At 37.8% G+C, this 26,439-nt stretch overlaps 1 protein-coding gene across 1 annotated transcript in view; it reads right to left on the bottom strand.

The window, feature by feature from the left end:
* Window positions 1–26,439, bottom strand: part of LOC144260509 (cadherin-10) — a 94,850-nt gene that overhangs the window by 19,457 nt on the left and 48,954 nt on the right. Inside the window, exons 3-8 of the mRNA XM_077809157.1 lie at window positions 23,533–23,652; window positions 22,902–23,069; window positions 15,669–15,856; window positions 11,098–11,351; window positions 4,866–5,002; window positions 2,974–3,095 (exon numbers count right to left, since the gene is read on the bottom strand). Coding sequence (XP_077665283.1) covers window positions 2,974–3,095; window positions 4,866–5,002; window positions 11,098–11,351; window positions 15,669–15,856; window positions 22,902–23,069; window positions 23,533–23,652 — 989 coding nt within the window. The remainder of the gene's footprint in view (window positions 1–2,973; window positions 3,096–4,865; window positions 5,003–11,097; window positions 11,352–15,668; window positions 15,857–22,901; window positions 23,070–23,532; window positions 23,653–26,439) is intronic.

Here is a 26,439-nt window from a genome sequence, read left to right as displayed (position 1 = left end):
AGCAAACAGTACATTAGTGTGGCATGAGATGCATTGCTATCTGGAAACAAAATAGAGTAAGGCTTGGAAAGCTGTAAAACACACAATACTGAAAGAAGAAAGTCTAATCTCAGTACAACTTAAAATGCATGGGAGATATAAATAGAAAGGAAGGTCACAGAAGGAACTAAAGTAAGAAATAATTGGAAGAGATGAGAGATTAATAAGAAAGATGTTTGAGTGAATGAATCACTGAGAAATAATGACAGAAAAAAGCAAAGATATCATGCTAGTAAGGAATCAAAGGCAATAAGAATGTCCTATAAATACATCCTGAAAAGAAGAATAATGGCAAAAAATAAAATTGCTACAACTTGAAAAGGTGAGGACTGTGAATTTTTAAATAAATCTATTTGAACTTAGCTTGTAATAAAAAGGCTAATGATAACAAGGACATCGGAGGATCTAATCAGGGAAACTGTTGGATATGATACTTGAAGATGGCAAGAGCAAAGGATAAACAAATAGACAGTAAAACAATATTTGATAAAACAAAAAAGATATACACATATGGATCTGGATGAAATGCACTAAAGAGTTGAACAAACACTGGATCTTTTCTACTAATTCTTTATAATCTGCAATAAATTAAAGACAGTGAGAAGAGAGACCCAACAACTAAAAAAACCCCCAAAACATACTTTAAGGAATGTAGTGACGAAAAATCCATGAATTTGCCAATTAGATGGATATGTTTTTTTCAGGTAAAATATTTGCACATATGATAAGGGAGTCAGTCTGTATACATTTGGTAAAGGAGAGTCTAATAACTGACAAGCAGTTTTGGTTTATTGAACACTGATCATGAAAACCAAATTTAAAAGCCTCCATCATAGTTAGTGATTCAACAGCTACTCAAGACTCTGTGCAGGTAAGGTCCTGGGGGTCCTAAACCTTGCTCCGAGGACCGTACTGAAGGAAGCAGCCTGTCCCCTCTCAATGGGAAGAAAAAGTGGCAAGACAGCACTCAATATCTGGAACCGATTTGGCTGTACTTGCCCTAATCCAATGATTTCTCTGCTGAATGCAACCCTCTTTCACAGAGGGAAGAGGTGGTAGGGACCCTTTCCAGGCTGGGGGCAGGTGAAAGGTTATTTAGGCTGCTCCACCTCCAGGATGTCACAGGACAACTGTAATTCCACGCTTCCCTTGGCATGCACACCATCTAACTGGCTGTAGGTTTCTTTGTCTCTCTGATTATATGGTGGGGAGTAAAGGCTAGTTGGAGACTGCAGGATAAAGGGGAAGTTGGAGGAGTGGAGCAAGGATGATTCGGAAGAGTAAGAGGAGGAAAACGATCAAGACTCCTACTCAGCATCACCTCGTACTTATACATTATGTTTCTATGGTGTTTGTCTGTGCCTTTGTCTGTCTTGTGAACTTATAGTGTAATCTCTTTGGGGTTTTTCTGTAGGTTTGGAAAATGTCGAGCACATGTTAGATGCTATCACAATAGCTCACATATTAATATATTGAATTCTCTCAATAGCTCACATATTAATATATTGGCATGCATCCAATGAAGTGGTATTCATCCATGAAAGCTCATGCTCCAATACATCTGCTAGTCTATAAGTTGCCACAGGACTCTTTGCCATTTTTACAGATCCAGACTAACACGGCTACCCCTCTGAAGCTTATTTAATATATTAGATATCAAGAAGCCAGTCAACATAATGTCACATATTAAACATATAAAGAAATAAAATACCTAACTACATAAAACACCATATTCTAGGATGGGATTGAACATTTTTTGATAAACAGTGGTTACTTATCAGTGGGGAAGACTATTCAGTGAGGTCTAAATTTGACTATACATCATTTGTAATTATGGTAACAAAAACAAAAAAAAAAAAACGGAGGAACTAATATACAAGAGGACAGAATTAAACTAGCAATGACCCAGAGAGATTAAGTTGTGTGCATCATAAACATAATCTGTACCAGTGAATTTACAGTTATAAAACCACTCAGAAAAATAAATAAAATGAGACAGCCATCTGGAAATGAAGGTGTCCAAGAAATTAACTATTTTCAGAGAAGTCTGCATTCCTCCTCCACACTCTCTTCAACAGTACTGTGATGCGTACATGCCATTCTGGTACCACTGATGCCACTTTTAAGGACATTTTTTTATTCTTGGATTAATGTGCTGTGGAACACACAACACAGTAATAGGGAAACTGGTGGGTTTCCAACATCCCTAATGGCTAGCTGCCTACTAGGAACTAGACAGTGGGCAGCAGAGTTGTTTTACTTTAATCAAGTATATTTTTCTGTATTATTTTGTTTGGTTTCTATAAAAGCCAAACAAAATAATATGTTACCAGTTCAGATATTAACATCTTTTATGTTTTTGTTTGATTCACCCACAGAAAATGTTTGGGAGATAAACTGTCATTTGCATAAAAAAGTAAGTGTGACATTGATGTTTCTAAACACGATAAATATGAATTCAAAGTACAACTGAGCTCCATAGTATTGACCTTTTTTTGAAAAAAAAAATTGAAATTTGATTACCAATTATTATTTATAGCATGTTTCTTTCTTCTTGGAAGCTAACACTGAAATGAATTAAGAACACATCTTTAAGACCTATATGCTTAGGCATCTAAAGCAACAAAACAAAAACAGATCCACTGATGCAAAAGCTTAAGAGTAAAATGAACAGATCTCTTGTAGAAAGCCATTTCTGTAAAAGTAAAGAAAAGTAATTTGGTAATTTACATGCTGGCACAATTGTAAAGTATTATTGTGTAGGTCTAAAGACTGATTTACTGACAGCCATTCTTTGTCTTCATTTTGTTTCATAAACTGTACTAGAAGCACTCTCTCTCAAACAGCATGCTCTCTCTAGCATTTCTAAAGAATGACCTAAAACTGAGTGCCATAGCAAAACCAAATAGCTTAAAGTATTTACAGAATGCATACCTGTCCAGCTCTTGCATTTTCACATACAAAAGTATCATAGAATATGGCAAACTGCGGGGCATTGTCATTAACATCCAAAATTCGAACATAAACAGAAACACGAGTGGTATCTTTGGGATTGTCTGCCAAAAGAAAAGAAGTGAAAACAGAAACAAGTGATCTCTTGCTCTCATTTAAAAAAAAAAAAAGTTTGTTTTCTTTAAAATTCTTCCAGAACTCAGCATTCAAGGCCAGATCCTCAGATGGTGTAATTTAGCATAGCTCCCTGGACTCAAACTAGGTGAGGATCAGGCCACATCAGTGTTCAGAACAGATTTTGCTTAGTGCCAGAAACAAATTCATTCACTGGTATCTAGTGGGCAATTAGGCTGTTTTCATGAAGATAAACACTACTTCTGTTAATGAAATAAGCAAATATAATGTATACAAATAAACTCTATTAGCATAACCCAATGACAATTGTTGTTTTGTTGGGCTCAGGAGTATTGTTCTACCAGAAATTTGTTTTTTAAAATCAAAACACAATGGATGTTATCAAATTTGTTTTACACTGAGGAGCTGTCACTGGTTGGCGACAAACATACTCTGAAAGGATATTCTCAGGGTCTGATTTTCCTTTCACTTCTCCTTTTATAAATCAGTAGACACTTCAGTAAAGAAAAAAATATTCCACCAGTGTAAAACTGGTGTAAGTCAGAACAGAATCACATACTTAAATTACTGTAAGAAAAAATATAAATCTATAAATAGGGGTTTTTCTTTAAATCAATCCAATAATCCCACTGACTTCTGTGGGAGTAGGATTGGGTGAAAATTTGCAGCACTAAACTGAATAGGGTTTTGGTTGTTTTTAATTTTTGAGGTACTTACTCTTTAGTGAAAGGCAAGTCATGCATACATCATTCATTTCTGAGAACTCCTCTACCGAACTATATTAAACATTTATATGTTTTTGCTTTGTTTCTGGAATAGGGTAGGAAACAATGAAGATGGATCATGAATTATTGTATTGACTGGGTGTATGACATGCTGTGGTGTCTTGGGAGCAATCTGTGAAGAATTCAGTTTATGGTTCCACTGCATCACAGTATCAGTGTTTGTAGGAAATACATGCTATGTCTACTTGACATACTAAATTTCTTTAAAACAGAACAAAAATCTGAACGTCATGAAAACAATGTCCTAAATATTCCAATATTGCCTTTTCTCTTCGAAGAAGCTCAGTAATACATTATAAAGGGATGGTGACTGTAGAGTCTCGCAGGTATGAATTTCAAGCAATTATTATGTAGATTGATTGCCCTTAAAAAACCTGAACTTTTCCAAAAAAAATTAGCATACTTCTTTAGAGAGACCTAATTACTACAACTAAGTTGAGAAGTTAAATTCTCTCAAAATATCCTCACAAAGAAATGAGATTACTATCTCAGTTTAAGCACAGAAGGGCCTTGAATTCCCACAGTATGAAAATACTATGAAAGAACACATTTATCACAGTGGCCAGCAGCCTGAAGAATGGTGGCACCAGCCATGTTTATCATCAGAAACTATTGCTTTTACCAGTGATATAGCGCTTATGCTAAAACAGATAATTTCATAATGAACGCTCCTCATGAGTTCCCTTTAAGAATCTCAGATTTTTTTTGTCACTTAGAATCTTTTGTGCCAGTGGGACTGGAATTAGGTGCAATGATGTAGTAATCTTAATGGTACGTTGGGTTTATTCTATTTACTTGTAATGTCAAAATGGCTTCTTATAAATGTCTGAGATGAATGAAAAGATGTATAAAGCACCAGACTTAACGCTATTTATTTTTAAGAAATTTATTCTGAGCACCAGAAAGATTTAAATAACTTTATAAATGAAGGAAAACTAAAAAGATTTGGCTTACTGATCTCGGCTGCTATAACACTAAGATTGTGCCACTGTGATATCTCGCGGTCAAGTGGTTTGGAAGTGTAGATGGATCCATTTCCAGAGTGTATATTAAATATTCTGTCAAGGTCAGTATGACGATCCAAAGAAAATCTAAACATGATAAACGAAGACAAAAATTATTATGTAAGTGATTGAAAATTAAAAGAAGCAACTCTACCTTACAGTACATCTGTATAACGTTCAAATTCTATATACATTCTATCAAAATGATAGATGAGATAATTTAGATGAGATAAATGCTTAGTTTCTGCAAGTTTAAACTTTTTAAAATGCTGTGCAGTTCATCTGTTAGTTATGTTGATGACTGTCCCTGAAACTAAAAAAAAAAAAAATACTTAAAATAATTCTTAAAATATTAACCTAGTACACAGAAAAATACAAATCCTAAGAATGATGTCAATATAGATGTATCCATTATATTTCCTCTTGCAATTTATCCTGTAACTTTCATAGGCGTCTATGAATATTTTCTTTGTAACTAAATGATATTGTATTAAAATATGAATTATTATAGGGAGTGGAGGGAGAACATTGTTTAAATCAGTAATTAAACACTTTTTTTCCTGAGAGGAAAATTCTCTTTCAGTTTGAAAAAAAACACATCAGACTGCCAACTCATTTCTGAGCTTTTTGAAATGACAGTTTAAAGCTTTCAGTTCCTAGTTTAATGTAAATTTATTTAAAAGAAAAATAAATTATTTAATAATAAATAATAATAAATATTTTAAAAAAATCAAAAATGTTAAAAGTATGTTAACTGGCAGGATTTTCAGTTTTAATGAAGCTACTGATATTAAGGAACCTTTGTACAGTACTGCAAAGCCTTTGCCTTGCAAATACTCATATGGACAAACCTTCAACTGACTTGTCGAGAAAGTCATTCTGTCACATGGTGGCAAACTGAAATCAATAATCATATTGCTCTCTGATTCTTCCCATTTAGGACCCAAATCTACATTTCTCATGCGTTCAAAATTGCCCCTGAAATCAGTGGCAGGTTGGGGGTAAATGAAGGATTGGGGCCTTTCAGTGGGTGTATCATGGGATTTCCAAAAGCACTGAAGGTTTGCCTAACTCTGCACTTACTGGGAGCATAGATAGGCCAACACTAGGTAACCCTGTCCAGTACCTCTGACAGTATGCGGGTATGATCTTGTCTGGAGAATGATCCAAGAGTTTGCGTGCTTTTGTGAATGTATGTGAATGATCTAGAACCTTCACAAAAACCTGTCTTTGTATTTCCAGTACTTACTGATTTCACCCAGGCTGGAAATAGCGTACCATGGGAATAGCCTCTCGTAGTATTTTGATGCTCCCAGTCCCAATTAAACCATTGAAAGCACACAAACGATTTGCTTCAAAGTTGGGGTAAAAGGTTTGTGTTAGTTCTGAACCAGGTGGCCAAATTACAAGTTACAATTAAGGAAAATTCCCTAGTGCCTGGCAAGTTTGGGAGAACTTATATTTCATCAAGATGTTTATATTGCATAGCAGTTATACTTTAGCCATCAAATGCATTTTTTTTAATCTGGACATAAGTCAAAGTTCCATAGTACAGGTTTTCAACAGGCAAGTGATGCAGCTATTTGAGTTACTTCTCACATCACAGTTCCACAACCCAACACAACCCAGATAAATAAGATTCAATCCTATTATCTTTATAAGCCCAAAATATTTGGTTATGTATATGTTATGCAACCATACACCTTCTACATCATCCCGGTGTTCTCAAAAGCCTGCAGATGCTACTGTTGATCTTCTAAATCCCAGACAATAGCCCAATTGTTACTCAAGTCTGTTAAAAAAAGAATAGTGCCACAGGAAGCAGCAAACCACACATTCTGTATTTATTCTGTAGTTATAGCCTATTTTCACTTTAAAAATCATATTTCTATGAGAGGGAAGACCTGAGCTACAGAATTCAGATACAGAACTGGGTTTTGAATCCTATCTAAAATTTGGGGTATTTGGATCTTGGCTTTGGTTTGGACTACTTGGGTATGCCTACACAGCCTGCACCAGCTAGCCTCCCAGCTCAGATCGACAAACACAGGCTCCCAGGGCATGTACTACTGTGATAAACATTGGTGTGTAGACATTGTGGCTCACACTGGAGCTCAGGCTCAGAACCTAGGGAGAGAGTTGGGCTTTAGAGCCTAAGCTCCAGCCCAAGCTGTAATTTCTAAGTGCTATCTAGACAGCTAGTTTTAGCATAGTAACACAAGCCCACAAGCTCCTCATTCTGGGCTAGGACGCTTGCTGCCCCAGGCTGCATAGACATACCCTTTTAGAGGTAAGAATCACATGTAAAATGCAGATCTGGACCTGGATTCAGATTCCACCAAGCTTTGGAAGAGGGTAGTTCATACCTGGGAGGTTTAGTTTAGGCTCATCTCCATTATTTAAAAGAAAAGAAAAGAAAAAGAGAAACAGGCAACTTCATAAGCTGCCCAATTTTTTCTTTTTTAAATAGAAAGTTTCATAAAAGATTTATTCAGGCTAACCTGATTACAAAAGGACACAACCTGTCTAAATAAAGAAGGCAAAATCTTAGCTGTCCATTGTCTCCTGTAATACCTGATATTCTATAACTGTCTGGTGATGGTTTGGTAGTAACTAAAATGTTATAATCCTCATTTTGAAGAGCTGGATTCTTTGAATAGAAATGTAAGGCTGTTATTTAAATTAGTAGAGTCAACATATGTACACTGGAGGGCTGAATTTGATCCCTACTATGGAATTTGTTTGTTAGGTTTTTTTTCCAGCAGAAAACAGCAATAACAAGAAAGGTAAAGAATCATACACATTTATATTACTACCACATATGTGGAAAGTCCTGCCTTGTTCTGTTTCTTTCAGTGAGGAGCATGTATTTTCCACTGAATGCCTCCGATGAAGTGAGCTGTAGCTCATGAAAGCTTATGCTCAAATAAATTGGTTAGTCTCTAAGGTGCCACAAGTACTCCTTTTCTTTTTGCGAATACAGACTAACACGGCTGCTACTCTGAAACTTAAATCAAGACTCATTGATTCTTTTCACTTTTTTTCCCCGTTAAAGCTGTTTACACCTCTGCCCTTAATTTCATTAGTTCACTGTCTTGCCTGTTCTGAATTACCTTCTGTCATTCAGTGGAAGAAACACTAACATGACCAAGAGTGATGGTGTGACAGCATCGTCAGGCTATTATGCTATATCAATAATAGAGCATGATGGGGGGAGGGGGGGAAATAGCTTATTCACTTGAAGCAGTTCCACTCATCAAGCTGTGCCAGAGACAAGTGAAACCAACAACTTTGTTCCTTTTAAGATCACAGCTTCAAAAACCTGACTACTTAGATTCCCAGTTGTCACATCAAGTTAGAATGGATAAAGGAACAATATTCAAATGCATTATCAATACTGGATGCTTTAAAGGTTCAAAATTTCCATCTGTTATCTTACTCTTCCAGCCAGAGTAGTCATCATAAGTGAGGCTGCAATTCAGTTTCCTTTACAAATCCAGTTTTACCATGCTTCAAAGTCTAAAAACAAAGGAATATTGTCCTCATAGATGGTAAATGATGCTTTGTGTCTACCATATTTGAAGAAAATCAGACAAGACAAACACTTATTTTGACACCTTTGTCAAATGTGACCAAAGTCCAAATAGTCTTCTAAAGCTTAGTGCTCAGAGATTGGTTTGAGTTTCCTGCATGGACTCTAGGTAGACTTCCTGATTTTTTTTTCATCCAGTATGTAGGAGTATGTTATAATTTCTTGTTTGAAGTGTTTCGTTCTGGAATATGGAAGTGCAGGACATACTTCTTCAGTTGTCTGCAGAGCTGTTCAGCATATTTGGAGTAGTATGTAGTGGTCAGAGAAACACTACATATACCACAATCTCTCTACCACCGAGAGGATAGCTATGCAGTCCCTGAAATCCAACCACTATAGTGCACAATCCTAGTCCTTAATTCTGATGGCTACATCAACCAGGCCAACAGAAAGCTCTTGACACCACCTGCTATAAGGAACTCAAAGACCACTCCATACCAGTTCACACAGGAATGTAAAGATACCATCAAATCCTTCCTCAAGCAGTCCAAGAAAAACCTCTACAGCCTCATCCCACATAAGCCTTTCCTTCTGAACAGGGACCTTCTACATGCATTCCAAGATACACAAACAAAGGTACCCAGATGGACCCATCATAATCTGGCCACAGTACTCTCACTGAAGGAATATCAGGACTTTTCGAAATCATCCTCAAAGCACTCACCACACAAAGGGCCAACTACTGCCAAGACATTACTGACTTTCTCCAGAAACTCTGCAATATTAACAACCTCCCACAGAATGCCATCCTTGTCCCCGTGGATGTCACCTCATTATACACCAACATTCCTCACCATGATGGCATTGCTGCCTGCCTCAAATTCCTACAAGACAATGTACAATACTCAGACATCACCCACACCAAATTCCTGTTTAACAACTAACACTTTGTTCAAACCATGGAAACAGCCATAGGTACTAGGCTGGCTCTCCAATACGCCAACCTTTTTATGGGCCACCTTGAAGAAGAATTTGTGAAAAAATGCATCACAACATCAACAAAAAGAAATGTATCTCCAGTATATTTTGGGGGTATCATTAAACAATCACAACCCACACACAATGGGGACCACATCCTGAAGTAAATTATTCCCAAACCCCCTCCTTGTCTTCAGTCACCACCTGTGGTGAACGCTTTTCATACAAGATCATGACATGTCTGACCTCTCAATTCATCCTCAAAGGAAACCTGCATAATATATTTGAAAGACTATCCTGGGAATGTACATTCCTAACTCTGTTAGACATTAAAAAATACGGACTTAACAGAGACACTGGTTTTATGGTTCATTACAAGAGGTTGTAACACACCCCACAACCTGCTAACCCTTATCTGTCCACTTCATTTTAAGTGGTCTCCTACAACATATGTGAACCCCATAGGTGTATCAAGCTGTCCTAACTTGTAATTAGCTCAGACAGCCTAGTTACCTTCTCCAGACCTGAGAAACAGCTCTGCGAACCTTGAAAGCTTGTCTCTTCCACCAACAAAAGTTGCTCCAATAAAATATATTTAAAAGATATTACTTCATCGTCCTTGTCTCTCTTCTACAGTTTATACTTTTGGGAAGGGGAGGGAGAACCAAGCAAAAAGGAGAGTGGTAAAACTTAGTGGACTCAGCTCAATGAGATTAATTGCACAAAATAGAGGAGTACTTGGAAAGTCTATTTTTGAAATCATTAACAGTTTAAACTGTAACACTGGGATGGGCTGTCTGGATTTGCACAGCTAATTTTAACTAGCCAGCAGCTTCACAGATAAGGCTAGGAAGCAGGAGGCAGGAACCAAGGACTGAGGTTGTTCATTCCTTGTTGCTCCTGCATGGACCCTGGACAGAAGAAAGGAAGACCTGTTCCTATGGACCTTTGGAGGATTATAGAAGAAAGTGGAATAGCTTAGAGTGGTATTTCATCCTACCATTGGGTCCATGTCCTACCATGTCTGAGGTTGACACGAGGAAATATTAGGATGTTCAACAGCCCGCACGCTCCCATGGAGCATAGGCTTATCAGGGGGCTCCCAAACCCCACAGGTTTAGTCACAGGAGGGCCTGACAAGCTTACCTAGGCTCATCTATGGCTTGAGAAATTCCAAGGGCTTGGAAGTGGTGGTGGAGGATTGGGGTGTTGCCAGCAAGCCTCCTGGAGATGTACTGGTGGGCAATAATGAGGCCTCTAAGGCTCACAGTGGCTGGAAATACGAGGCAAAGGTAGATCAACTTGCATAGGCTCACAGCAAGGGAAGTTCTTCAGTTTTGAGCCTCGGAAGGGCTGATGAACTCCCTAAGGGGTTACCAGGGAGATTATGCATATACCCAGGTAAATATCAGCTCCTGTGTATCTCCTACTGTCTGCAGGGGAGGGGCTCTCCCCTGTGGACATTAGTAGTTGTACAGAAGAAGGGTTCTTCTCCTTCAGACTACAGAAATTCCTCCCTGCTCTCCTCTCCCCAAGTCTCAGGGTGGAAAAGCTACCTCAACGTTCATCAATCACAATTTGAAAGGGAAACCATTTTCTCCACACAATTGCTTGCTTGTTTTTGTATTTTGTTTTTTAAATCATGAGGTATATAGAGAGACTGTGACATTACCTGATAGGGCTTGAAGCAGAATCAGGATCCCGTGCCATTACAGTTCCTATGATTGTCCCCACCTCGATATCTTCATGCACCTCAAAAAGGTAAGAGGATCTGCTGAAGACAGGAGGTTCATCCACATCTTCCACAGAGATTTTTACAATTGAAGTATCTTTAAAAGGTCCAAGATAATAAAATCGTGGATCCACATGGGTATTCTCAGCCTCTACTTTCAGAGTATAAAGACTTCTGGTCTCATAGTCCAGTGGCTATGAGGGAGGAAAAAAGGAGATAAACTTTATTAAATTACACTGTATGTGTTGGATACATAGGGGAAGTAAAGGCATAATGGGCCAAATCATCAGCTGATGTAAAATGGTGTAACTCCACTGTGATTAATAGGCACTAATGGCACTCAGAACCTCACAGGAAAATCCAGAGAGTCGTTTTCCACAGCTGTACAGAATAGGGATCCAGTTCCTTGAGTAACCAAAACGTCCAGTGACGTCAGTGTGAATCACCACTTATTATTATTTGTATTACAGTATCACCTGCAGCTAGGTAGAACGGCTTAGTGTAAATCTGAGAAAATTCCAAAAGTGAAACGTTGTGTTAATTGCTATTTTCTAAACAGATTTTTGTGTGCAAACTTTTGCCTGCAAACTTAGCAACTGTTTGATGAATTTTGCTGATGTTTCACAAATACAGGGTCAAATCAGACAAGCATTCCACACCCAGACCTTTCTCTTGAAGCAAATGGGAGTTGTGCTTGTGGAACAACTGCACCATCAGGGCCATAATGCCAAATTTCTTCAGGAAACATTTGCAGGAAGGAGAACATAGATGAACACGATATGTTGGAAAAGAGTAAGTGGCTTTTGTAAAGGGGAATCGTGTCACACCAATCTATTAGAATTCTTTGAGGAGGGTCGACAGACAAACAGGGTCCCTCACCAAAGGCTTTTAAGCAAAGTAAGCAGTCTTGGAATAAGAGGGAGAGTCATCTCATGGATTAGTAACTGGTTAAAAGATAGGAAACAAAGGGTAAGAATAAATAGTCAGTCTTCTCAGTGGAGAGAGGTAAATAGCACAGTCCAGGATCTGCACTGGGACCAGAGCAGTTCCACATATTGATAAACGATCTGGAAAAAGGTGTATGCAGTGAGGTGGCAAAGTTTGCGGACAATACAAAATTACTATACCAAGTTAAGTCCAAAGCTCACTGTGAAGAGTTGCACAGGGTTATCACAAAACTGGGTGACTGCGCAAGAAAATGGCAGATGAAATTCAATATTGATAAATGCAAAGTAATGCACACTGTATACATAATCCCAGCTATACATACAAAAATGATGGGGTCTAAATTCGCTGTTACCACTCAAGAAAGAGATCTTGGAGTCATTGTGGATAGTTGTCTGAAAACATCTGTTCATGTGCAGCAGCAGACAAAAAAAGCTAACAAAATGGTCTAAGTCATGAATGACATGGAGCAAATGAATGAAAGAGTGTTATTTATCCCGTTGCATTACACGAGAACCGGATATCACCCAACAAAATTAATAGCAGGCATTTTAAAACAAACATAGGGAAGTAATTCTTCACACAGCACACAGTCAACCTGTGGAACTCATTGCCAGGAGAAGTTGTGAAGGCCAAAAGTATGATTGGGTTAAAAAAAGAAGTAGGTAAGTTCACAGAGGATAGGTCCGTCAGTAGCTATAAGTAAAGATGGTCAGGGATACAATCCTATGCTCTGGGTGTCCCTGAACCTCTGACTGGTAGAAGCTGGAACTTGGACAAGAGGGGATGGATCACTTCATAATTGCCCTGTTCTGTTAATGTCCTCTGAAACATCTGGCATCTTCCACTATCAGAAGAAAGAATACTGGGCTAGTTGGACCATTGGTCTGACTAAATGTGGCCATTCTTATGTGGAAAAGGCACATACTTACACTTGTCTGAGTTTCATTGTTTAAGGAGAAATAAATTTAAACAGACCTAAGCCGCCAACTGTAATTGTGCAAAAAAAATTAATTTTGAAACAAAGATTTAAAACCTTACTGGGAAAAAATCAGTACTTAATCTTGCTCGTTTTCATTGAATTTCATGAATCCAAGATCAGAGAATTTTTTGCAAAATAGATTTGACATTTTGTCAGCAGCTACCTTTAAAATGAAAAGCGAAGGGTTCAGGGTTATAATTAGAATCCATTTTGTGTAGACAAGAAATTCCATTCTCCAATTTCTCTGCAAGTGTCACAGATGGAAAGTGTTAGCTAATGAACGATATATAGAGAATGAGCAGGCTGAGAATTTACCTGTCTGATTGCAGAGCAGACTTCATTAGCTCACACAAACAACAGGGATATCAAGTCAGTGGTTTTCACTTATCAAAATGGATTCTAGAGACACATTTACCCCCCACCTCAAACTTATACAATTAGTGCTCATGAAAGATGCCTGAGTGACAGCTTTGGGGATTTAAATATTCTATGTATCAGCAGAAGAGGTATAGTACAGGCAATGGTAACTTTCCTCCTTCTCCTCTGCTCCACCTTGTTATGAAGAGAAATCAGAGTAGAAGGAAGAGTAATTATGTCTCCAAGCCCATTCTCAATGCCTTTTTACTGAGACTGCCATTGAAGATACCAACTGAAATGCAGCAATTTGTCCTCAAGGAACTGAAACTCAGAAATGGGTATCTGATCGTAATAATTTGCAGCATCTAATGATGCAAGCTGGGTATGAACCCATCACTTGGAAGTGAAAGGCCTTGCAGCTCATTACCAAATCTCCTGAGCAAAGCAGTCCACCACATGTCTGATTTTAAACCACAGGTGCTTACCTTTCAGCATCTAAGGCCAGGTCTACACTACACATCTATATTGGTGTAATGACATCACTCAAGTGTGAAAAATCCACACCCTTGAGCGATGTCGTTTTACTGACCTAACCGCCCTACCCTCTGTGTAGACAGCGCTACATGGATGGGAGAGCTTCTCCCACCAACATAGCTGCCGCCTCTCCAGGAGACGGATTAACTACGCTGACAAGAGAAGCGCTACTGTCGGCATAGTTGCCTCTTCACAAAAGCACTACAGCAGCACAGCTGCAATAGTGCCCCCGCACCATTATACACGAAGACAAGTCCTAAGTTATCCCATTCCTCTTCAGGAAGGCACTCAAGCATGTACTTAAGTTTCATTATAATTAATGTTGAATGGGGCCCTTACTCTACATTTTGGGTGGAGTAGTAGAAGAGCAATTGTTCGTTAGTTGTTCACTACTGGAAGGTGCACTGGAAATCCTCAGTTAGAACTGGTTGAATAATACAAAAATTGACTTGTGAATATTTTCACAAATGCACACGCAGTCAGTTTGGTTCCCTGTTATTGGTGGGGCAGTATTATTCATTTTCATTCATGAAGAGGAGCACGAACCCTTAAAAGTCCAAACGCTTTAGCATACATAATTATTAGTCCAGAAATATGTTCTTTGTTATGAGCTATTTGTGATGGATTTGGAACTGCTCTGTAATAATTTATTAATTCTATGTGTAGGCCTGGTTCTTGGGCTGTTTTCTGAAAGACTATATTGGTTTAACTCAACAGGAATCTGCCTGGGGAAAAAAAGGTAGGAAGAAAAAGAATGGCTCAAAATAAGCTACCGCTCAGCAAACATGTAAGAGGTAAACAATACCTGGACCATTAACTTGAATGATTTTGCCTCCTTTCCAACCAATCCACAAAAATGGTTTTGATCAGAACAGGTAAAGGCCTATGAACACAAAAGGATGAAAGAACTCTGACAGGATTAAAAGGGCCTTCTCTCAAGAGAGAGGTGGTAGTTGCCCAGGGAAAGCAGACCGAGGCATACAATCCCGCTGCAGGGTCTGAAGAAGTTAGCACTGCCTACATTACCATCAGGGGATGATAAGAGTCTATGACATTTTTCACAGCCCTGAGCAATACAGTTAAGCTGATCTAACTTTGTAATGTAGACCAGCGCTAAGAAATCCACAGTGCTCTAGCTATGGTTAGGCATTCAACTGTCTTAGGTATTTTAGAAAATCCCACACTCTTAGCTGCTCTGTAAAGGTTGCATGCTACTAAGCCCTGGCTGGCAGTTACTGATCGTGATGCTGTTGCCCTGTGATACTACAGTTATGAAAAAACAGTTACTGTGCACATGTATCTTGGACAAAGTATTTCCCTATACTATAGCAGTGCGGTATTTCTCTGAAATACACTGAAACCTGTTTCTAGCACTTACTGAAAAACTGTCAGTCAAGCATCAAACAAACTTGTACTAAAATCAGTGATGATAGTGGCAGTATATTGGAGATGGCCCTTTCTACTCCTACTTCTCAGTGATATCTCAAATACCAATTATTTCCTATTCTAAGTACAGGGAAACAGTACATGTTCTAAGATACAGCTGTGTGGTAACTCTTGCAAATGTTGAGCTTTTAAGGTTGATCATAATATGATCTACTTTTGTTTCTATATGTGTCTAATGTACAACATTGGTATTTACATCAGTCCTCTACACCAAAACCATTCAGCAGTTGTTATTGATTATAGACACCTTGCGCACAGTTATGATGCCTTCCTGTGTGTCCTTCTGTGTCACAATGTCAAACATATCTGTTCCATCACCATCAATAATTCTGTATTCCATTTCTGCATTTTTCCCAGTGTCAGCATCAGTGGCTTTTACACTACCAATGGCAGTGCCAACTGGGGAAGATTCTGGAATGCGGAGGTGGATGGTGTCTACAAAGAAAAAGAAGCAAAACAAGTAAAGAGAGGCACAGCAAGTTTTAGAAACAGTGCATTATGATATAGTCTTTAATTACATTATCCTAGACTATTTGTTCTTCAAGAACTCTGCTTAATTCAGTACAGAGGGGAGAACAGGATTCTATTCCTGGCTCTGCCATCAACTTCCTAGGTTATGTTATGCAAATCTATATAAATGCATACAGACAAGGGGGACAAATCAAAGTGGTACAGGCAAACTTAATTCTGACCTTTTCTAATGTGTGTGCTTGACTTTGCAACCTCAGTATTCTTTTAATGTAATATTACATAGTGTTGGTACTTTTCAGATACTAATAATCACTCTACTTCTGTATGACTAAATATACAAAATAATCAATCATGCTCCTTAGGATATGTATTTATTATAGATACAGAATATTCATTTTTCACATGTCCCACACTCATTTTATTTCACTTACTCCTGTGACCATAGCTACAGTCTTGGAAACTCACAAATGTAATTCTTTCCTTTGATTCATCAGAGGACTTTTTCCCTTAAAAGCGTCTATCTATTGCTCATTATCTAAACATTTCTATTCATTTTTAAAACATTAAAAATGATAGTATAATTTCATTGTTACACTTTACTTTATGCCTAATACTAAAAGGGCTGTAATAATAAAATACCCAATTTCTAAAATGACATTTAATTCTAAGACACAAAGTAGACCTATTTTAAAATCCTTATAATTGAGTGGCAAACACTTTTCAGATTCTAAATACTAAGGCTCATATCCTGATTGAGCTCCTTGAAGAAAGAACCATATTTAGTTAATTTTTAAATCTACTTTGACACCACAGAAAAATTAAAATAGAGTTATTACAATTTATTTGGTGAATAATGTAAAAATATTGATTTACACTTTTAAAGTGAATCAAATTGGCAATATGCTTGGTGCTTTCATTTTCATATTCTAGTTATAAAATTTCACTGGCATAAATATTTGCAAAAAGCATATTTTAAAGCCAACTGCATAACTATTCACAGAAACCAGTTTTTAAATTCTCACATGCATATATTTGCATGAGAAGAGCATTCACTTTCATTCTGTCAAGGAACAAAAAGAATCAATTGACTTCTCTGACCAATCACATATAAGTGATTGTTTGAAATTCAAGTATTTATCATCAGTCCATATGGTAAAAAATTCAAGAAGATATGCCAAATTAATCTGAATAGCAAACAAGTTCCAGGAAACTGCTCAAGAACCTCCCATGAGAAAAAAAGGGTAGCTAGTTTTGTTAAATCAATTTTTATTGCAAATTATACATTCAGTACTACTGTTAAAATTGGAGGCACCCCCGCCCCCCAAAAAAGTTTCTTATTGGTTTTGTACTACCTAAACTGTCTCAACAGCATTCCTAGAGCTTTAGCAGAGCACTGACCAACAAACATGAAGGTAAAGCAATAAATAACAACAATGAAATAAAACAGAGTTTTACTATACAGACTAGCATTCTGGGCCCTATCCATGCCATTAATGTATAAGTGTACATTATCCTCATCTGCCAGGACCGTGAGGAGGAAAAACCTTTAGCCACATTGTGTGTTTAGCAGCATTTTTTTTTTATAAAGGAAAATTTTAAAATTGATACAGATGCTGCTATGACACTATCCTGCTTCAAAGAGGAAATCTAAGATAGTTACACTGTGTACTGGCTACCCATAAAAACCTTGTTTTCCAGTGGCTTTAGTTAACTAAGTAATGTTACCTCAATATTTCCTAGGCACTCTGTATGCTAAGCATGGTGAACTAGAGGGAATATTAAGGTTACATTATCTAAGGCAAAACTGCTGTACAAAGAAAGGAGATGAACATGACACCCACAAGATGGCGCATTCAGTAACACAGTGATGCTTTACATCATAGTGGGGCATGGATTCAGTATTGATGCACAGGAGCTTGTTGATGAGATGTACCCTAACAAATTAACAGCCCCACTTCCTGAAAACCTTTGGCTTTTCCATATGGGTCTCTCATGCAAATACAAACATTTCTTGAGAGATCTGACAGGATCACAGTAGCAAGTACTTTAGCATTGTTTGTTTTGTCTGTATGTAGCTTATATTAATTAGTAATGGGGGAACCTCCAAGGTTTGGAGCTTCAGTTGAGGAAAGTATCCAAAAGTTCAGATGCTTATCCAAACCTGTTCAAATCTCATTCCACCCCTCATTAAAAACAAGTCCCTGGCTCTCTCCTATCCCTTAACCTTGTCCCATTTAGATCACTCTCCTTTTGCTCATACTGTTGCAGAATATATCAGAATTCTGAAATTGGAAAAAAACTGACTTAGGCCCAACAGACTAGAAATCTAGGTTCTGAATGATTGTGGGATGGCGATGCACCCCCAAGCAAGCAGGATCGTTAAGGGAGGCCAGTGGTGGACATGTTCTCCCAAAGAAAGGCATAAGAAGAATTGGGAAGGTCACTGGCAACCTTCTTTTGTCAATAAAGCTGCGGGAAGACCTAGGCAAGTCACTTGGTGGTTGTTCCTGATACTTAACAGAATGGTAGAAAGATTAAAATAGGGGTTGCAAGGGAAGAGGTGGACTCCTTTTGAGGAGATCCATATCAAGGAAAGTATCTGGTTCATTGTGGGGATAGGACTGAGGTTCAGGCTTATTCTTATTTGTAGGAATTAGCTTATCTCTCCCAGTTATTATATAATGTTTGCCCAATGTAATTTAAACTTTGACATATTGGCTTTAGACTGTACCCACTTAGTGAAAAACCATCAACTACCAAACCAGAGAAGACAGAACACTAAGTCAAATTACATTTCTCATAGCTTCATGGGGTTTGGGGTATACCCTGTTACAGGATGCACAGTGGTGACAGAGTATTGTATTGCCAAAGTGCACTTAGTTCTGTTTATTAATATGTTTCTTGACATTCTTGCACCTCAGTGTTTTCAGCTCCATGATTTAGCTCATATTTATGTTGTCATTTTCATTACCCTTCTGTAATATTTAAATCTGTGTACTTTGATACATTAGTACATAATCTCTCTATAATCTGTTAATGGTTCAAAAATGACAACGAAATCCCACTGCTCATATTTATAAAATAAATATTTATTCAGTGCTGTGAGAGACCATGAGGAAAGACCATATGTCTCCTAACATTTCACGAGACAGAACACATGAAGGGGAAGATTTAAGGGTGCCATGGCAACATTTAGTCTCATTTTCCGTATTCTTAAGTGTTTAAAACAGACTATAGAACTTACTTCAATTTTTAATTTTATTTTTTTCAATGAATATAGATATGTTGTAATTGTTTTTCATTTTAAAATTTGAAAATGCTTTATGGTGCATGAGAAACACTCCTTGAACTTTGTTCTGCACTGCCTTTAATACATAGAACACCATCCCCAAAGCCAGACTGTAAGGCAACTCCTTTGAATCCCTTTGCAAGTCCACTTCTTAATGTTTATAATACGTTGGCCAACAGCTAATGGATCACTTGAAGGGCTATTTGGAATGGTGGCTGGGGTGAGGGAGATTAACAAGCTATTTGTGTATCATCATTCTGACCTGGTCTATAGTACTTATATAACGCTCATCACCATAGTATCAGACCACTTCCCACCGTCTGTCTTTTTGTTGGTTTTGTCTTATAGTCTATTAACCATTCTAAAGTTCTATTACTTGCTACACTGTGCTCAACCAGAACAACTTGGATTTAAATTAGAGGGGGAAAAGATCTGTGAACTGCACTAGCTTTTGTGAGTCCAGAGAACTCAACCAAATTAACTTTGTTGTTTTTTTTCAGCTAGGATGACCCCAAAACAAAACTCCATTTCTGAATATAACTGAAGTTAGGAAACTGTGTGTATCAATCCAAACATGACCCTTGTGGTCCCTTCTAACCTTATGATTCTATGCTTGTGACTTAAGCCCATTTCCTGAAAAACAACAGCAGCAGCTCAAAACCTAGTGTTACATGTCTGTCCAACAGTGAGTATCCTGCTCCCAAAGAGACAGTTATCTGCTTGTGGATGCTCCATGAGGAAAACCAGGCAAATTTTTGTAGCATAAGGGAGATATTTACATATGTGCTTAAGGGATTTAGGAGCAAAAGACCCATTGAAAGTCACAAATCCCATCAATTTCTAAATTCAATTATGGACATAGGACCTGGCTAATGTAACTGAATTTGTATTGGATATTCTTCCTGGTAAATATCACAGTGGGACCAGAGGTAGAATTGTCTAATTACACTTGCATCATCTTGTAACCAAACAGAATGAGCTTTAGCTAAAGTCTTAGTAGAAACTGATGTTTCCAACCATGAGATGAGCATTTAAGAAATTGTGCATGAGCTGTCTGAGAAATAGCCTGGGATTTGAGAGATGTTCATGTTTCTCTAAATGGTCCATAAAAAGATGCTCTTGCATAATGAGTTATCTGAAATGCAGCTGTTCATGGCATCATGGTTAGTCGTGTCAAAATCACAACCAAACCAACATGGTGGATTTGTCCACAGCTCTGAAATCAGTTCCCTAAGGGACACATTTACTAAAAGCTTAATTGAGCAGTTTATCAGTGAAACCTATTAATACCTAAATAAAACCTACATAATTTGCTGGGATATGTCATGACAATATACCATCATCAAATACTGGTTAGTCATATAACAATCAAAACACAGCAAAAAAACTGAAGTTATGCATTTCCTTTTTCACAGTTCTCTAATTAGTTCTTTATATTCTCTACTTGTAGCTGTTCTAGGATAAGACATCTTTTTTTTCCCCATCACAAAATGCAATTTTTCCATGTCAAAAATCACAAGTGGATTGATATGCTGAAGTGGTATATGCTGACTCCAATCCTTGGTTGCACTTAAGTTACTTATGCCACTTTGTTCCCACAAAGTGACCCCAAAGCCACTGGCCATTCCTTCAGCATCTGGTGATCCTCATGTTTCTACTCAGCCTTCCTTCCTTCCAGATAGGAAAAGGGGTTTGGCCAGGGAATTCCAGCACATTGGTGTTCCCCATCTTCCAGAAGAGTTTCTTGCAGCTGTTATCAAGTTACTCTAATTTATACCCTGGTACCAGCACCTTTTTGGTCTAGGACTGGGTACCCTTTGTGCTCCCAACTGAGCTACACCAAATGCCCTATGCCTGCAGCTGATGGTTGAGCTCACTGGGTATTAACAGTGATCAGTACCCTGAAGTATCCATAGTAAACACTCCATAACTGATATCAGTGTTGTCTTCACTGGTTTCAGAAAACAGATGTTTATCTAATAAATTTATGAATCTAGTGAGACTGTCCAAATCATGAATCTGAAAATGTCTGATTAATATGACAGATTTATGATTTTAATGTCATTAACATAGTAAGAGACTGTCACTTTCTTTAAGCTCATATACATATGATGAAGTCAAGAATCATTTTAATGTTTATTAACAAGTTTTAGATGCAATTTAAACGTTTTTTTTTAAAAATCAATACTACTTTAGCAGTGTCATGAATCTGGCAAGTTTTCAGTCAGTTTCATGAACACTTTAAGATTTGTGTGTCTGTTGTAATTTACTCCATGTCTAACACAGCAGTGGCGGGTATCAGCAGAAAGAGAGGGGTAGCCATAAAAATATCCCCAACTGCAAAGTAATTCGGCAACAAATTAATTGCTATAGATGAAGGGCCTTATAATTACTTCCTTTTGAAGTCAATGGAAGGATACCCACTGACTTCTCTGGGAGTTGGATCAGGCCACAAGTGAATACAATGAATATAAAAGCTAAAAAGTCATAGGTATTCAATGAAGAATTCAGTTATAGCCGTTCCATAAACAACAGGCTGGGAACAAGCTGTGGAAGGTGGGGGGACAAATGACAGTCCTGCATGAGGTGCAAATGATTAAGGCAGGAATCATGACCTGCACTGTACAAGTTATTGCTGGACAGTTCCCAGAGGAGTGAAGCTAATAAAGTTGTGGCCTAATTAAACCACATCACTTGCATCTCGTCTTTCTTCCTGTGTGTCCAAGACAATTACGCACTGCCTGTTATTTGAACTTGTTGAAATCAGAGATATCGGGCCTGACTCTCCTCTGTTGTACACCAGTGCAAGTCAGGAATAACATAATTGAAGTCAATGGAGTTGCATCAGGATAAAAGTAGTGGGAGAGAAGAAGGATGGGAACTATTTGCTGTTACAGAATTTTGGGCACTCCATAAATGTTCTGGCTGCAATATATGCAAAATGTTTTAAATAGGTAGTAAAATGTTCACCTACATAAACCATCCTACCAATCGGAATTTTCAATTAATATTCTAACAAGTTTGCAATATGAAAGAGTCTAACAATTTCAGGTTACATAAATAGAGGCTAATAATGGTTTCCTATTCTAGTTTGAGACTATGAAGGCTTGAAAGCTATAATATCACAAAAAAGGTTAAAAAAGCAGTATAAAGTGCTTTGATAAGTTTAAGCTGTCAAAAACAGTGATGTTAAATGCCATTCACATTCACTTTGGGAGGTTCTCTGCATAGCAGCTTTTTAGAGCACTGTGTCTATACAAATACAGATCTGTTTGGATTTCCTCAGGTAATTCCTCCCCAGAGTTGGGGTCTTCATGATTAAATGTTTAAGCAGGGACTACAGTACACCTATTTCCTCCTTGCTAAAATTAATACATGTTTTGTTTTCCAGTAAGAATTAAAAATTGTTAATCTATAGGTAACCAGAAAGAAAGAATTGCTCTAATGCTCTTATGATCCTGCCAGACTCCCACAAATAATCCTGAAAGGTATCCCAGGTTTCCTTTTGTTCTATATGATCATGTAACCATTTCCCTGAACAAAGGACTACTGTAACATTTAATTTTCTACTTTAATAACAGTGAATAAATCTGTACATAAGCCTTTTGTTCATGTGTGCTCCATAATCTAGATTTACTTTAAATTAAACCAGATGGCGATTGCTTAACTCTTTAATTCTGAAGCTTTTGTAGTGCAGGAGGACTATTAAATGTAGCTTACTCTGGGGGAATCGCGGTGGATTGTCGTTGACATCAGTCAGTGTGATGTTCACCGTAGTGGTCCCTGATAATCCACCCATCTGGCCTCCCATGTCTTTTGCCTGGATAACTACTTGGTACTGCTCCCTGTTTTCTCTGTTCATGTTTGGCAAAGCAGTCCTGATGATGCCTTTAGGAAAACATGTAAGCAACCGTTATCCATCCCTGCATTTCTGACATGCACCGTATCACGATACTGAGGTTTTTTTCAATGTGTCTTTAAAACATGTTTTTCAAGCGTGCATCCACTATCAGCGCAATCCAATTATCTGTGTATCTCTGTGAAGAGTTTTCATTACAGCTTCTCTCTTTCTATGTACAATGATAGAAACAAAAACATTAGTCCTATATTACAACTTTCTCATTCCTACCCAAAACAATACAAGTAACTTATGCTTTATTTAGATAGCTGTAATAGAGAGGGCTTTCACCTTTATTACAAGGATTGTAAGTTACTGAAACACAGCAAGTAAGAAACGTTGTAGCCCTTCACTGCTTGGCTTTGTACAAATCTGCCCTATTTTTGGTGCGTTTTCTAGAAGAAAGAAAACTACTACGCTTGTGGTAGATGAAAACAATATCAGTTTCCTGACCTGTTTCTGGCTCCACAGAGAAATATGGCTGTCCCTGAAGTATGCTGTAGATGACACGGGCACTGTTTCCATATGAAGGGTCATCCGCATCAGTAGCTGTGACTTGCACCACAGAAGTACCTGAAGTATCCAAATTCAGCTTAGTTCTGCATGGCACCAGAAGGAGGAGCAAAAGCACTAGTTTTCATTCAAGTAACCCCATTGAAATCTTCATTGACTCCTGCATCACAGGGACCTGTTTGTTTATCTACATATAAACTTGTGGTCAATTAAAAAAATGTATTTACTTATTCAAGTTATAGGATCTAGTACTAAGCAGTTTGGAAGCTGTTTCCTTAAATCTGAATAGAAGATCAGAACCAAGTTAGTAAAGTCAAACCAGAACAGCAGCAGAGTTTAATGCATATCCTTACATGATTATTATTGGCTAATAACCATTGTTTTCTTTTAGGTTTTTGAACATAAACAAGTGTCTGTGTTTCAATGACACCAGATTGTCTCATAAATCTTTCTGTGCACTGATGGCAATGAAATATACAAAGATCCAGGAATGTTAAAGGGACAGCAGATTGAATAGGTCACCTAGATCTGCACTTCTCGCCCTGGTGGGAAAAAGGAGATATAAGCACCATTGCCTCTCCACTCTAAAGGGAAAAACAAATATATATTACATAAAACATGCATATTTACCTAAAAGATATATTTTGAAATGTCTTAATCTTCTACACTTCATGGAATAGCATGGCTACTTCAAACTTTTCTGTGAAATAATCCCTCCCCAAACCCTTCAAGCATCCTCACTATTATTTCTTTTTGTAGCACTGCAGAGTCTCCATCCCGATGAAGTCCAAATTATGGCACTTACAGTGATGGGGAGTATCATGATTGTTTCCTATGTATTGTAGCTCTATATACTGCACACACATATATACTTTTGCTTCTCTTATTGTGTATTTAAAAAGTCATCTATCACCATGGGATCTGCCCATTTGGCTAGCCATTGGACTTCTTGGGGACAGGAAGTCCTTCAGATACATTTCTTCTCTTGTTCCAGTTATCTTCCCTCTCCTGCATACCTTCACCACATCACTGCATAATATTGACACCTGTGACAACAGCAACCAGAATCAGTTTTCTGTACTTTTAATATGATCTACATTAACCACTGACCCTAAAAGCAATTGTCATGGCAGGATGTATGGGATAAAGGCTACACTGCTACTTTGCTTGGAGCAGGATTCTCTAAAGGTGCTAAGCACTCTGGTCCTGACCTAGCAAATTACTTCAGCACATGATTAACTTTAAGCATGTGAGTAGTCCTGCTTATGGAACTATATATATGCTGAATGTTAAGCACATCCATAAGTGCTTTATTGGACCAGAGCTAGAAAGCTCAGCATCTTGCAGAATTCAGTCCCTACAGAGCAAACAAGAAATGACTAAGTAAGGGGTGCCTCTAAATTAAGGCAAGAGCATGTCAGGAGGACAGGAGGGTGGTTCCTGCTTTTTTATGTTGATGTTCATATGAACACTTAAAACAGAATGCAGAATTCATTGAAGAAAATGGTTTTGGGAATAGAAATCATAGAAAAAAATGGCTGCACATGGAGACTGCACAAACACAAGACAAACATCTGGAATACCTTCTGTTATACTAATAATTGCTAAAGGCCATGTCCACATGAGGCAGAAAACTTAAAATCTATTATATGCCAAAGCATTTTCTAATTTACAGATTTCCTTAGTGACACTGAAAAACCATCTTGGGAACTGATAACAGGTTATGCTGTTCTTTTAGGGAAGGTACATTTTTAACTCTGTAAATTAAGAAGGGAGTCACATGTGCATCTCGATGACGGAAGGCACCAGACCAGAGACTGACTCAGCTGTGTGTGACACTATTACATATTTTGGCACAGAGTAGATTTTGAGGGGTACAGTGCTCATAATTTTTGCTACGGTGTCTGAAATTAAGTTTTGAGACTCTGATCCTACAACGTATTGTGTGTGTGGATGGACTTCTGAATCTGCATGCAACAAATTGCAGGATCAGGGTTTACCTTCCTGATCCCAAACAGCATAGGTGTGGAGTATTGCACATCCAAGGCAAAGCTAAACAATGATGAGCACTATAGCATTAATGAAAGTGACACATTAATGAGGAGAAGGAGTCAAGCCTCAAAGGCAATGCATAGCTAAGTTCCTGATTAGCATGATGAAGGTTTCTCTTTAGAGCATGTCTCCTGAGATATACTCATTCTCTGCCCTGTCCCTGTCCCCTTTTTTACCCTGTTCATTCACAAAGAAGGGAGTGGTCGCAAAGGGGCTTGACATATATTACCACCAAGCATGGAAGCTGGGAGAGCACAACTTTGCACTCCTCCATACACATCAGAACAACTTGCAAGATCAGTTTATAGACTTACTAGCTGAATTATCTCTCTTTCCTTTTAAGTGCTGAGTGAAATTGGAAGGGCTTATATATGCATATGCTTTATACAGACCAATTAGCAGCATTTATTAAAAGGAATTCAAATGTGTTGCAATTGAATTGTCTTTCTGTTTCTACCAAAACTAAATATATCTATCAGTTCTCTCTGGAGGAAAAATTGGAGAATATACTTATAATTTCTGAATCCTTAGCAGAACTGGACCTTCAAGTGTTATTTGATTGAATTTGAAGGGTAATAAGACTCTGGATATTGGATAATATTTCTTCCTCCTATCTGAGGATGTATTTTTATTTTGTTTTATGGTATGAATGCTGATGAGAGGATTAAGTTAACGGACATTGAAAGTTACAGTAAAAATTGTCCGCTTCCCTTTCTCCATTTTTCTTTTCAATAGCATGTGAATACTCTACATACCTCTTCATGGTTTTGCATCCTTAATGAAAGTTGATGCTTA

Source organism: Eretmochelys imbricata, chromosome 2 (assembly GCF_965152235.1).
Source record: "Eretmochelys imbricata isolate rEreImb1 chromosome 2, rEreImb1.hap1, whole genome shotgun sequence".
NCBI lineage: Eukaryota > Metazoa > Chordata > Testudines > Cheloniidae > Eretmochelys > Eretmochelys imbricata.
Note: the sequence above shows the minus strand (reverse complement) of the source record. Positions and strands in the feature narration are given on the sequence as shown.